The sequence below is a fragment of the Nannospalax galili genome, unplaced genomic scaffold (genome assembly GCF_000622305.1).
Source record: "Nannospalax galili isolate Female #2095 unplaced genomic scaffold, S.galili_v1.0 scaffold1154, whole genome shotgun sequence".
Classification (NCBI taxonomy): domain Eukaryota; kingdom Metazoa; phylum Chordata; class Mammalia; order Rodentia; family Spalacidae; genus Nannospalax; species Nannospalax galili.
Genome location: NW_008335437.1, coordinates 867,346 through 882,134, shown reverse-complemented (window position 1 = coordinate 882,134; position 14,789 = coordinate 867,346). Strand labels below are relative to the sequence as shown.

The window sequence follows — 14,789 nt, the reverse complement described above, 5'->3', positions numbered from 1 at the left end:
ACTCAGATCCTTAGTACCTGAGTATGGATATAAAGTCATCAGGTAGATTTCACTGGTAATGTTTATCACCTCTACTATTTAACATGAAGTACATTTTTATGCTTCCTCCTCAAATATGACTTTTTTAAAAATTTGTTGATTTTTTTGCATGTATATCATACAGAACATCCCACACAATCTTATTCGTCTATATACCCACTTCCCAAATGGCACCTTCCCATAGTTACCCACCCCCACACACACACTGGAGCCCATATACTCTGTCATCCTTGTTACTGTCCACTGTGTTGTCGGCGCCCCCAGCCATTCCCCAGTGCTTGTCCATCTGCTGAGTCTAGTCAGCCTATCTAGAGAGACTTGTTTTTAGGAAGGTCAGCTGTTCCTCATCTAGCAGCAATCAGTTGTCAATATTCCTTTTGATAAGATTGGGGTCTGCTGTTCATTTTCCCTGTTCTATGCTGGGTTACTGTCTGGGAGTGTTTTGGGCCACCCTGGCCAATAACTCAAAGGAAGGTATCTCTTGTCTGTCATTATTTCTTGTTATGTAGCCTTTAGCTATACATATGTACTCTTAAAGAAATTATATTTACCCCACTAATCTTTGGTTATACTTTCCTTTTGGGTGTTTAAGACCCTACAATTGGCCCAGATAAACCAATGCCTTTTTACTCTTAAGGTGGTTTAAGGCTCTGTTCCTCAGGGGTCACATGGGCTTGGGAGGAGCCTCTGGCTCCATTCTTTGACCAGTTCCGTCTATGTGAAGGTAAGTCAGGTCCTGCTCGACCACGGCTGGCTTTGCTTGGAAGCATGGAGGAAATGTTTCCTCTGTGTTGACCCCCCTCCTTGATCAAGAGGACAGGTGACGCTGTTAAACATCCAAGAATGTTAGTTCCACTAGTCTGGTACTTTTAATTACCATATGCCATGTAGATAAAGCTTAGGCAAAGACCAAATGCTCTCAGATAAACCTTGCCTACACATACATTACATTTTTGATCTAGTTGTATAATTTGTCAGTAGATTGTTGGAATTCTATGGTTCCCTCTGGTTTTTTAAAATTAGCTAGGCATTATTTATTTCTTGCTGGTTCCTGCCCTGAGTTTCTGCCTTGGGCTAGCTGATGAACTGCGACTCGGGAGATGTAAGCTGAATAAACCCTTTCCCCCGAAGTTGGTATTGGGCAGAGGATTTTGTCACAGCAATGAAGAAACAAACTAAGAGTATAACCTTTCCTTCCCCCTCCCCTTAAAATAACCCCATTTTATCCATAGCTCCCTATTAACACCTGTTTCCTACTGTTCTTCTCTTTCAGGGTCTTTCTTTTCCTTTACCTCCCTGGTTCCTTTTCATTATCCTGGTTCCTGTAGTTATGTCTAAACCTCCAGACTGATTTTTATGGTTGCTGCATCAGTTTGCACTCCTATCAGCAGTGTAGCCAGCCTATATCCTAGCCAGCATTTGTTATTTGTTTTCTTGAGGACAGCCATTCTAAGAGGGGGTGAGATGGAATTTCATCTTAGTTTTAATTTGCATTTCCCTGGTGGCTAAGGATATTGAACACATTTTTAAAATATTTATTGGCCATTTATGTTTCTTCTTTTGAGGGTTCTTGTTGAGGTCCTTGGCCCATTTTTCATTGGTCTTTTTTCTTGTTGTTTATTTGTTTGAGTTCTTTGTATATTCCAGCTACTAATCCTCTGCCATATAGATACCTGGCAAAGATGTTCTCCCATTCCATAGGCTATTTCCTCAATTAACTGGGGTTTTGTACGTGGACTTTTTGGTTTGTTTTTGTTTTGTGTACAGAAACTTTTTAAAATTTCATGAGGTTGCATTTGCCAGTAGTTTATTTCTGAGTGACTAGAGCCCTATTAAGAAAATCTTTGGCTATGCCTATATCTTGAAGTGTTTTCTCTACTTTATCCTCTAGCAGTTTCAGAGTTTCAGATCTCTCAAACTTGGAATAGGTTTTTGTGCAGGGTAAGAGATAAGGAACTACTTTCATTCTTCTACATGTAGATATCTAGTTTTCTTAGCACTAATGAACAGCTACAGGAAGACCCTGTCTCAAAAAGAAAAAAAAAAAAAAAAAAAAGGAAGAGGGGGAAAAAAACATCAGTTGACTATAACTGCATGGGCTTGTATCTCAGTCCTGGATTCTCCTCTATCAATCTATGTGTCTGTTTCTGTGCTAGTACCATTGCTTTTTTTATTACTATGACTCTGTAATATAACCTAAAATCAGTTACAGTGATAACTACATCATTACTCTCTTTATTTCTATGATTTTATATGTAGTAGTAGTTGTATGAAATTGGTTGTATCCATGTTCAGTGCTTAGAACTGTAATATCCTCTTGATGGATTGTTTCCTTAATCCATATGAAGTGACATTATTCTCTCTTCTGACTAGTTTTACTTTGAAATCTATTTTGTCAGGTATTAGAACAGTGACACCTGCTTGTTTCCTAGTTCCAATTGGAGTAGCTCTTTCCATCCTTTCACCCTACTATAGTGTCTGTCTTTGTTGATGAGGTATGTTTCTTGGAGGCAGGAAACAGAAGTATTCTCTTTTTTACTCCAATCTGCTAATCTGTGTCATTTGATTGGGGGAATTGAGACTATTAGTATTCAGAGTTATTGTTGGAATGTGTGTGTTAATTACTGTCATTTTGTTGATTTTTGTAGGGTTTCATGTTTTTCTAATACTTGCTTAACTCCTGTTCTAGCATATTTCCCCCTGTAGTCGCTTGGATGTGTTTATCTGTTTCTTCAATCCAAAGACTTTCTTTCAGTATTGGCTTAGCGGACCTACATTCCTTTAGGCTGCTTTTATCATGGAAAATAGTCTGGGATGGCAGCTGTGATCTCTCAGAACTTCAAATACATCATTCCATGCACTTTTGACTTTTAAAGTTTCTGTTGAGAGATCAGCTGTTATTCTGATGGGCCTGCATTTATATGTAGCTAAGTGTTTTTCTCTTGCATCTGTCATTGCACTTTCTTTGTTCTATTATATAGCTTTTTAACTGTAACATGATGTGGGGAGTTTCCTTTCTGGTCATATTTGATGTTCTGTATGCCTCTTGTACTTGGATGGATCTCTCCCTAGATTTGGGCGTTTTTCTTCTAGTATTGTATTGAGAATATTTTCTATGCATTTGGCATGGGATTCTGCTCAGTCTTCTCTGCTCATAATTCATAGTTTTGGTTTTTTCATGATGTTCCAAAGATCTCACACGTTCCATTTGTACTATTGTTGTTATTTCCCATTATCCTTGACTAAATCTCTCATTTGCTGTGCCTTGTCTTCAAGCACTGATATTCCACATGATCCAACTTAGTAAAGCTTTCCACCAAGCTTTTTATTTAACTTACTGAATTTTTCCTTTCCAGTACAGTTTGTCTGGTTTTTCTTCTGTTATTTCTTTCTCTTTATTGAATTCCACTTTCATATCCTGTATTAACTTCCTCATCTCATTCAACTGTTTGTGTTCTCTTGGAATTCATTATTTATGTCCTCTTTCATTCCTTTGAATGTATTTGCAAGTATTCTTTTGAATTCTTTGGCATTTCATCATGGGGGGATGTTACTCTGGGATTGGTTGCTTTTGCAGTGGGCACATAGTCTTGGTTTTTCATGTTACTCATGTTTTTGTGTTGGGACTTCTGCATCAGGAATTGGGTCATTGGTTGGATTTTTTTTCCTTTGGGTCACCTTTCTTTCAGTGGAAATGTTTACAGTATTGAGGAGGGACTAGGTTAGTAGGGTTGAGGTGTTATTTTTCTCTGCTACACTGGCATTGAGGGCGCTAGGCTCCATTTCTAGTTGCCCCCTGAGAGCAGAATACTGTCTACAACAACAGTCACTGTCCAGGGTTGGACCCACTACGTAAGCAGAGTTGCCAACTGCAAAACAGTCACTCCTTAAGCACTAATTTGAGCATAGAGACATTGATAGTACAGAGTTTACCAATATAGTGGTTGTTGGAGGTCTGAATGGAAAAAAAAAAAAAAAAAAGGAAAGATGCATAAGGTTACTGATTAGCATTGTAGGGATAAAGAGAAGGAGGAGGATGTAAATAAAAGGGGGCAAAAAGGGAATAAGATGGCAGTTTGGCTAAAAGGAGACTGGAAAGAAAGAGATAAAGATCTGCTGTCTGGGGGCTGAAGAGATGGCTCAGCAGTTAAGAGCACTGGCTACTCTTCCAGACAACCTGAGTTCAATTCCCAGCACCCACATGGCAGATCACAGCTGTCTGTTAATCTAGGTCCATGGAATCCACTGCCCTCCTCTGGTCTTCTCAGGTACTGCATGCATATGAGATATATATACAGGTAAAACTTTCATACACATAAAATAAATGAATATAAATCTTTTTTTAAAAGATACACTGTATGATACCATAAAACAGTCCTGTCTCTCAGGAGGCTGAACATAGAGACCCTGTAAACCAACCTGGCCTAATCTCTTAGCCAAGGATAGCTGAGTTATTTGTTCAGGAAAGTGAGATAAGCTAAGGGTTGTTGACCAAGATGCTTTCTCACAGAGCAAGGAGCCTGCACTTATGACCAGGCCGCTTTCTCCTGCCATTCTCGCAGTGTTCTGCAAGATCGGGATTATCAGAGCTACTGTTGTCAGCATCCCTCCCTTTAGCAGAGAATGTAGCCCGGACTTAAAAGTTTTAGGCTCATCTCACCCTAGGGCCTGGTTTCCTACAGTTCCCCCAGCTTCTCTTCTGCTAATGATGCCCTGAGTATCATCTTTCCCCAAGCTGTTTAAAGTAATCCTTTTCTCTGTTTTTCTTTTTTTCTATCTTACTATTTTTATTTTATGTGTATGGATGTTTTACCTGCGTGTATGTAAGTGCTCCACTGGTGTGCAGTGCCCACAGAAGCCAGAAGAGGGTGTCAGGTCCCCTAGAACTGGAGTTACAGACAGTTGTTAGCTGCCATGTGGGTGCTGGGAATTGAGCCTGGGTCCCATAGAAAAACAGCAAGTGTTCTTAACCACTGAGCCATCTCTCCAGCCTCCAAATATTCCTTCTCTGATAACTGTTTTTCAGCTTTCCCCAGATTATTCCCTGGAGGCTCTAGCATCCTGTTCCTGAGTATCATCTCTCTCCCTCTACCTGAATTCAAGTTCTTAAGACAGCTCACAACTCACTTCCCCAACCATCCTCCAGGAGCACAATAGAAGCTGTGTGCAATTGTCAGGGAAATCGGGGTTCAAAGTCTGTCTCAGCCACTTGCTTGCTGTGTAACCCTGGGCAAGTGCTTTTCCATCTCTGAACCTTTGCTTCTTCAACTGTATATTGCTGCAACTTAGGGATGTTGTGATGTGTAAGCATAAAGTGAGCATTTGATTTATTAAACAACTTTGCACTATGTACTTACTATATATCAGCTATGCAAGAACCTTACGGTGGTGGGCAGTTTTACCAAGAATATTACCATCATGAAACTTATCTGTTCATAGAGAAAAGTATCACTGATTTAATGATCACACAAAATATCAGTGGTGACAAATGTAGTGTGTGCTCTGTGTGTATGGCAGGGAGGAGGGGGGGCAGGGGATAGAAAGAACTATGAGAAGGTAACGTAGGGAGCCGGGCTAGTCCGAGGGTCAGGGAGTTCTTCTCTGAGGACCTGACCAGTCACGCTGCACCTCTCTTTCAGGTACCTGGAAGGAAACCACTTAACCGCAGTGCCCAGAGAGCTGTCCACCCTCCGACAGCTGACACTTATGTAAGGAGCCTGCCATTGGGCAGACATTAATGTTTTCCTTCCTGGAGTAGGGCAGGTCAGGGGTGTAGAGTTAGAACAGTGCTGCAGGTGGATGCAGTCTTTCTCAACCTTCATCCTGGTTGACTCAGGGAGAGGCAGCTGGGAGGAGCAGATCAGGCTGATCTGCTAGGATTTGCCCAGAGAGAGGAGTTGGAGGGTTGATGGTAAGAATTGATCAGGGAAGAAAAATACTGGTATAAGGAGAAATTATTTTCTTATATGTTATGTTTTGTTAGGATGAAGTGTATGAATAGGTGTGTAATTGAGAGACTGAATAGTTGAATGAATGAGCAATGACAGTGTGAATGGGAAAATGAACATTTGGGTGAGTGCCTTGGTGGGTGGATGGATGGGGTGGTGAGGGATGAGTGGACAGATGAACATGAGAAAGGGTAGAGACAGATGGATAAATGAGAGGAGTGGATGGGGAGTGGGTAGATGGATAGATGATTAAGTAGGTGGGGGATAAATAGGTGACTGAATAGATGGATAGACCGGGGTAGGTGGATAAATGATTGGATGAGTTTGTCGTAGCTGGATGGATTGAAGGGTAGATGGAACACTTGTATGATAGTTAGGCATAGTCTCCCTCAGGTGCCGTGAACAGTCAAACGTGACTCTTCTGTTTTACTTTTTCTAGTGACCTGAGCAACAACAGCATCGTCACACTGACCAATTACACCTTCAGCAACATGTCCCACCTCTCCACACTGTGAGTACCACGACATTCCATGTTCAGTGCTCATGGGCATGACCATCCTTCCCTCTTATCCCCTTGGTTATTAAGTGCTATGAGCTAGTAATCCCCAGGGCTGTGGCTGCCCCAGTGAAAGATAGACCTTAGTCATCAAAAGGCAGATAAAGGAGATAGGGGCCTGGCAGATGGAGGAACTGGAAACTAATTACCTCTGAAGAAGGCTCTCTTCAGAATACCTTCTGGGATGTGTGCGTGTTCTTTCTCAGTGGAGGGTTTCCTACACAATTATATTTTGCTCAGACCCATTTATTTCCCATTAGCTCTGCACGTTGTAAGTACACATCATTTGACAGTGAAGGGAGGTGGTGGGAAAGCTGGTTAGAGAGCTAGCAGTCTGGAACATGGGGTAGGGCAGGGCTGGTAAACAAGCTGAGGAGCCTCTCTGGAGTGGTGGGAGTAGTTCCTTTTCCCTCTGTATTAGAGTGTTTTTGTCGATATATTAGACCACAAAAATTGGAGGAACCATTTGCTTTGATGGGTCCACGATGTAAACAGTGCACCCAGGAGAACAGGAGCAGCCAGCAGATTCACGTCTCCCTTTCCACAGGATCCTGAGCTACAACCGGCTGAGATGCATCCCCGTCCATGCCTTCAATGGATTACGGTCACTCCGTGTACTGTGAGTCGCAGGGCCTGGGTCAGCTTATCTGGTACTGGGTTACAAAAGAAGGTACCCAGAGCTCCCCCCTTTCCCACTATCCTTTGTGCCACTTAAAAGCTGCCACTTAGACAGAGTTGTACAGTCTGCAACCTCCATGCCTGTCTACTCTCATTGCCTGCCTGGCCCTATCCTACATCTGAGTAGAGGGCAACCAGCTTGAGGCAGATAAGCTACACACAAATGCTAGAGGGTCTGGAGACACCTGCTTTCCAAGCATGGCTCTGCTCACTGTTTGTTTTCTCAGCCATAAAAATCAGATAGTGGACAGGGAGACCCTGTCTCAAAAAGACCAAAAATAAATAAATAAATAAATTAATTAAAATAAATGAGATAGTGATGGTAATCACCTCCCAGGGCCTGCAGACCCTGTCTCAAAAAGACCAAAAATAAATAAATAAATTAATTAATTAAAATAAATGAGATAGTGATGGTAATCACCTCCCAGGGCCTGTGGAGGGTTAGATGAGATGCTACATCTAGAACACATAGCACAGCTCTGGTCACTGTAAACACAGATTAATATTCATTTGTTATTCTGGCCTCACATCGGGGCCTACCAGAGCAGGAAGACACACCACGCTACCCCAACCCAGGTCCAGCAGTCACCACTGGTGTACCTTTCCCTTGCAACGGTTTTACTGGTAAAGATGCTGTGTCTTGTTCCTTTGCATGTCACCCTTAAATGATCTGATGATGGCAGAGATACCACCCCACCCCTAAACCTTTCACCTTCCCTTTCTAGCCCATTCTTACTGTAAGAATGACCCCCCATACTTAATGGGGCTCTGCCGGGCCTTTCCTTTTCCTAACCCTTTTCAACAATGGTCTGGGCTTGAGAGGAAAATGGCCATTTTGAAGATTGGGAAACTGAGGCCTGGCTGGTAAAGCAACTGATCAAGTCCATTAGTCAGGAGGTGGCTGACTTGACCCTCCTTGCCTCAGTGCTCCAAGACTCTTTCCACAGTCCCAGACATCAACAAACAGCACCAGTAATCCAGTTCATTCCAGAGGCTCTGGAGTGATGTGATTTATTAAGGCCCGCAAAACACCCATGTCAGCGACAACTCCCGCCACATGTCATCTGCGCTGTTATTAAAAATCAATTCTCTAGGGGCAAAAAAGTGCCCGTGCTGACAGTGTGCAATCTGTTATTGTCACTTATTTATTATCCACCTTCTCTGGGGAGTTTGGGAAACATCAGCCAAACCATTTCCCTGTTTCCAGCTGAATGCCATGGTGGATAGGCTGGTCTCACTTATAGGGCCCAAAGCTAGACCAGCTCCCCCTTTCATCACCTATCCATCCCAGTCCCCAGTCTAATGCCGCTGGGCATGGGTGGATGCCATGAGTGGCGACCTGCTGAGTTTAAAAATCTCTGTGCATGGGTTCAAGACTAGACTAATTGTCATAGGGACAACTCAAAGGCGCAAAGGAAGAGAAACAGTATCTACCTGTCCATCTGTCTGTCTGCTGGGATTGATGACGTGAACATTGCCAGCCTGCCCAGGGCTTCCCTGTCCTTGGTATCTTGTATGTCCCACCCCAGGCCCACTACCATCATGAGGTCACCAGGCATGCATGCCTACATTCAGCATGAGGGCGCTTGCTTCTTAAATGAAGAGTCAGCAGGCTTTAGCAGCAGCATTTTAGAATCAATGGATCAGGGATAAAAAGGGATCTTAGAGCCTCTCAGTCCAACCAAGTACCTCAGTGGGGAGCAACTATTTTCTGCATAAGGGCCAATTCAGGAAACATAACAGTGTTTATGGGCTGCATTTTTATGATAGTTGTGTCCTTTCTGCTAGTAATCATACATGTCGGAATTTATGTCAAAGAATAACACAAAATGAGGGAAAGGTTCTATAAATTCAGGTCTTTGTTGTGTTGTTATTTTTAACCTAAATTTTAAACATTACCTACAAGGACCACACTGGGGAAGTGTGTGAGGAGATGATGATACAACCAGTCAATAAAGTGCAGTTATTGAAGAGATAAAGAGGAAAACTGGAAGCATTGTGGGTAAGGGCTATTTGGAACGTACAGGAAAAAGAAGCCTAACTTAATTATGTCTTGTAAACATTTATACCTATGATGAAAGACTAGGGAACAAGTAAAGAATGCCTGGTAACCGGCTACAAATTAACAGTCATCGCCTTAACAAGTAAGGCACGGTTCAGCAGAGATGGAGACAACAACATACTGAGAGTTTAGGGAGTTGGGCAAAAGATAGTTTCTTCCTTTATTTTTAATGTGTTTTTGTGTGCTTCCATGGGTACATGTTCATGTGTGTGAGTGCGGGTGTAGTGTGCCACAGGATGTATTTGGAAGTCAGAGGACGACCTCGGATGTCAGTCTCACCTTCAGACAGGGTCTCTTGTTCACTGCTGTGTGCCAGGCTAGCTGGCCCTCCAGCCTGCAGGGATTCTCCTGTCCCTCCTATCCTCTTGCTTCAGGATTCTAGACCCGCACTGCTGTGCCTGGCTTTCTGTGGGTTCGGGGCATCCCCACTCAAGCCTTCATCTTGTGTGTAAGTGCTTTTACATCTCCGCAGCCCCAGGTCAGGTTTATAGTTAACATTGGCAGTATCTGCAGTGGCATTTGAGCACTTCTATGCTCTCTTTTTGTTTCTGAAGGGTTTCGTCATTTTGATGAAAATGTCAGAAATAATCAGAGACCCAGAGATGATACTGTTTGGCACAAGGAAGAGGATAAGATTTGAAGTTTAGCCACAGATAAAACCCTGAAAAGGCATGGAAAATCGATAAGACCTGGGAATTGGGGGTTCTGTGTGCATCTGTGTTTGTGTCTTTGTGTATCTCCCTGTGCGTTTTTGTGTATCTGTGTGTGTCTGTGTATATCTGTGTGTGTATAGCTCTGTGTTTATGTGTGTATCTGTGTGTATGTCTGTGTATATCTGTGTGTGTTATCCCGGTGTATCTCTGTGTGTGTCTGTGTGTATATCTGTGTGTACATTTGTATGTTTCTCTGTGTGTCTGTGTATATCTCTATGTATTTCTGTGGATATCTATGTATCTGTGTCTATGTATATTTGTGTCTTGTGTTTATGTATGTCTGTGTGTCTATATGTACATGTTTATCTGTGTATTTCTCTGTGTATCTGTGTGTTGGTGTTTATTTCCTCTGTATCTGTGTCTTTATTTCTGTATATATCTATGTGTTTGTGTCTATGTGTGTATATCAGTATCTGTGTATATCTGCATGCACACACGTGTGTGTGTGTGTGTGTGTGTGTGTGTGTGTGTGTGTGTGTGTGTGTGTGTGTACATTTCAGATAACAAGACGAGATGGTAGTCAGGAGCTCCTGGGTACAAAACAGAGTGAAAGAAAATGTTTTCGCTTCTTCCCTTAAGATATGAAACAACCAGTGGAGAGCATTCTTGTCCTTCTTGGGGATCTGTGTGACCTCACAGATCTCTGCCCCACACGGAGTCACATGCCTTGTATGTGGGTGGTCCTAAATGTCACTCTCCAGCCCCACATAGGGACACCTGGAATCAGTTAGGGCAGGGAAGGCTGTCCCTGCGTGTGCTTAGGGAGACTGGGTTCATCATTCATCATCCTTCAGATCTCCAGCTCCTTGTCCCAAAAGTAAGACTGGGCTGTTCGTACCCATGAGGCCCTAGGACAGTGTGAAGCCGTCCTACAATGTTCCCATTAAGGACTCCAGTTGCCCTTTGTTTGGTTAACTTCCCCACAGGGACCTCACTGTCTTACCTGCAAGCCCAGCCCACTCTGGAGCATGGACCATTAGTGAAGGCTGCTGGTGAGCTGAAAGGTGACTCCTGTGCCTCCAGACCATGGTACAGGCTGGAAACTTCCAAACCAAAAGTAAACAGATAAAAATTTAGCAGGCATTTCAGCAATAAAGAAGTAGTCATGGTGACTTTCCTGTCCAAATTTGGCTATCTAAGATGAGGAGACAGAAAGGTTTAATAACTTGTTCAGTTGTTTGTCCTCTCCTAATACCTACAATGAAGAGCTACAGTGCAAAACTGTAGGGCATGGAACAGTGAGAGGGACAGAACTACTGACCTCTGGAGAGGGCAAACAGTCACACTGAGAAGCTTTGCAACCCGAGACAACACCTGACAGAAGAGCCACAGGATGCAGGGAAGGCACATCCCCCAGCCTGCTCATCTCAAGGCTCTGTGAGAGAAAAAAAACCTTTCAGAAATATCACCCTGGGGTTGGTTTAGCCTTCTCTGTGTACTGCCCACAGGGACAAGTGCTTCAATGACATTATCATAATCATGCTTCACCCCATGAAGAATGTGCCACTGTCACACCCATCTCCCAGGTGAGTAAACTGAGGCTGAGATTAAGTGACTTACCCAAGTTAATACAGTTGGGACTTGAACCCAGGACTATTTGCTTTCCAAGTCACTCCTTAGCTTCTATTTCCAAAGCTGAGATAGAGAAGCCAGTGAGGCTTACCTACATAGAGAAGGGAGTGAGGAACATTCTAGATAGGGAGAATATGAAAGAGAACTAGAGTTAGGTTCCCAGCACCCACACTGTACAGCTCACAACCACCTGTAACTCCAGCTCCAAGGGATCTGACACTTTCTTCTGGCCTCCATGGGTGCCTGGACGCATGTGTATGCACACACACACACACACACACACACAATCTTTTTAAAAGGACAAGTATACAGGGGAACCCACAGAAACTTACAGGTGCAGCTAAAAGGCAGTTTTGGGAGAAGCACAAGTATATGGCCAGATCACAAGTATAGGCAGACACAAGACTGGAACACCCCTGGGGTTCTAGCCTGAGGTCTTTCTCCTCACATTCTGCCTCCTTCCCCAGCCCGGCCATTACCTGTCTTTATCTGTACACAATTCATACTCTACTAGAATATTGGGGCATGGCTGATTTTAAATTGAAGACTTTTCATCCTGGCCCAGAGAGGCCTTTGATCAGAATTGAGGGTGAGGTAGGATGGAGGACTGGGCCCGCTCTGCCAATGCTCACTATATTTCTCTTCCAGTCTGGAGACAATCCTAGGACTTACTACTACCTTCAAGTTAGCGGGATCTGTACTTATAGGCTTCTACTCTAGAAAGGAAGTGCTTTAAGAGGACACGTCCCAGAATATTTTCAAGAACATAGCAGAGGGCGTGACAGTAACAGTAATCGTGGCTGACTGAGTGCCTCTGCTGTGCAGGCCGTGCAGTGGGTCCTGTATTATCTGAGGCCTTGAGGGTCTGGCATCCTCTCTTTATGAAACAAGTGGTATATTAGACCCTTCCTAACAATACAGAGAACACCTACTCAAACCGCCTTAGGCATAAAAACATTGAATACATCACTCAAGTATCTGAAAAATTCAGGGTAAGCAATGTCTGTGGGCTTGGGGACAGAGGTGCCCGAGATATTGTTAGAAGTGCAGCTGTCTTGCCCCTTAGCCCTCTCTCCTGCCTGGAGAAGGACTCCACAGGCAGTCCTTCTCATTCCAATCTTCAGGGCATCCTGATGGACTGAAAAGTTTCATTCTAGTGGCTTACCATCCTGCAAAATGAAACCTCCCCCCACCCCCCTCCCTCTTGCTTTCTAGAGGGAATCCCTGAAATGTCTCTCACTGTCCCTGTATGGAAGCACCAACTTCCCCTCTGAAGGTATAAGTGTACTTGTGGGAAATGAACGGACAATGAACAGATTAGTAAGAGAAAAAGCATGAACATGTGCATGTGCACAGGAGCCACACAAAGATTCAAGAGGCCAGATGATGGACGCTCAAATGCCTTAAACAGAGAAGGGTCTTAGGGATGCTATAAGCAATTTCAGAGGGGTTGTAAGTGATGTTTCAGAGAGACACTGTGTTCAGAGATCAGATAGTAGCCTGGGACAAGTGTCCTCTGGGCTCTGGGTGTGATGTTTGATTTTCAGTTTCCTCTGTGATGCGAGTTTAATCTTCCTGGGTGATGAAATGTTAATAAGAAGCTTGATGATGACTGTGGTCCTCTTTGATGGATGGAGCCTCTAGGTCCACAAGGGAACTTCAGGGACAGTCCTTTCCTGTGCTTTGGGAGAATGGGGGTTGGAGTCCAGGAGCAAGTCAGAAGAGATCTTGAGACTGTTCTGTTGCCAGCATGTCAAAACACCATATGACACTGCTCAGATGTGGGCTGTGACTCCACCCAGGAGCCCAAACCTCTTAGACTGAGCTAGGAAGGGTGATTGCCAATAGACAGAGAAGCTGCTACAGAAAGATAACCTTAAAGCTGAGCAACCCATCGTGGAAACCACCTGCAACCACAAGTAGATGCTGAGATTCTTCCTTCTGAGACATGAGGACGGAAGGACGAGCTTAAGTTTCTCTGCTCCCATCACCACAGAATTTCAGGGCCTGGACTCAAACCCAGGCAGTCTGACTTCAGTACCTTAGTTCTTACCCCACCCATATCACCCAGGACTGTTCTTGCCTGCTCAGAAGCTTAATGAAACCCTTGCTTAAGCAATAGGAGAAACCTTCCTAAACATTCCCCCTTTGAAATGTGGTCCCAAGACCAGCAGCATTAGCACATCTGGGAACATTCAGAATCCACTCTAGACCCAGAGGATGGCAAGAGGGCTCAGAAATCTGTATTTTTTTATGTTTTGATTAGTATATATTAACTATATATAATAATGGGTTTCGTTGTGACACTTTTTAGTACATGTATATGTATGAAGAATGTATTTTGACCATATTTACCTGTGTTAGCCTCACTTGTCGCCTCACCATGCTCACTGATCCCCTTCCTCTTCCCAACTAACTAGCCCCCTTTCAAAGTACTTTCATGTCTGTATCCTAAGGAATAATTGATGTGTAATGAACAGAGAGAGAGAGAGAGAGAGAGAGAGAGAGAGAGAGAGAGAGAGACATAATGACTTTCCTTAGAGTTGCTTCCAGGAGCACAGCTGAGGGGGTTATTTACAGGAGCATGGCACTTTACCAGGGGCTATACCACTATGGAAAATGTTTTCTTCTCCTCCAGCAGCCCATAAATCCTCAGGGAAGGGAGTGCCTCCTTCCAAACAACTGTAGACTACCTATAAATCCTCAGGGAGGGATGGGGCCCCATTATCCTCACCCACACCCATAACAGAATGTTGATGGGCTTGGTCTTGTGCAGATCTTGTGCAGGCAGCCCCAGCTGCTGAGAGTTCCAGAATGCCACAGCTATGTGGCACTCCCCTCACTTCCTCCAACTCTTATGCACTTTCTGTCGTGATGTTGCTCTGGACAGAATTTGGCTTTACCACTGCTGAAAAAAGTGGCGTCAGACACTGTGACTAACTCGGGAAACCACAGTGGCTGGGCTGGGTAGGGGAATGTGTTGGGTTCAAGACTATCTCTGGGACTCACCTATTTTACTTTTTAAAAAATTTATTGAGAATTTCATACATGCATATAAGGTGTTTTGATCAAATCCATGCCCACCCACTCCCTCCCCTCCAACTCCTCCCATATCTCCCCATCACATTTTCCTGACAACTTCATGTACTCTTTCTTTTTCCTTTTTATTTTTTTATGGGGCTTTTTGCTACTCTAACATTCCCCCCTCTGAAGAGGCAACC

General features: G+C 43.7%; 1 protein-coding gene across 1 annotated transcript in view; it reads left to right on the top strand.

Annotated features, from left to right (window-relative positions):
* Slit3 (slit guidance ligand 3) overlaps positions 1–14,789 on the top strand; it is a gene marked incomplete in the record, with an annotated part of 641,662 nt that overhangs the window by 559,413 nt on the left and 67,460 nt on the right. The window contains 3 exon segments of the mRNA XM_008830158.3: positions 5,679–5,747; positions 6,427–6,498; positions 7,091–7,162. Coding sequence (XP_008828380.1) covers positions 5,679–5,747; positions 6,427–6,498; positions 7,091–7,162 — 213 coding nt within the window.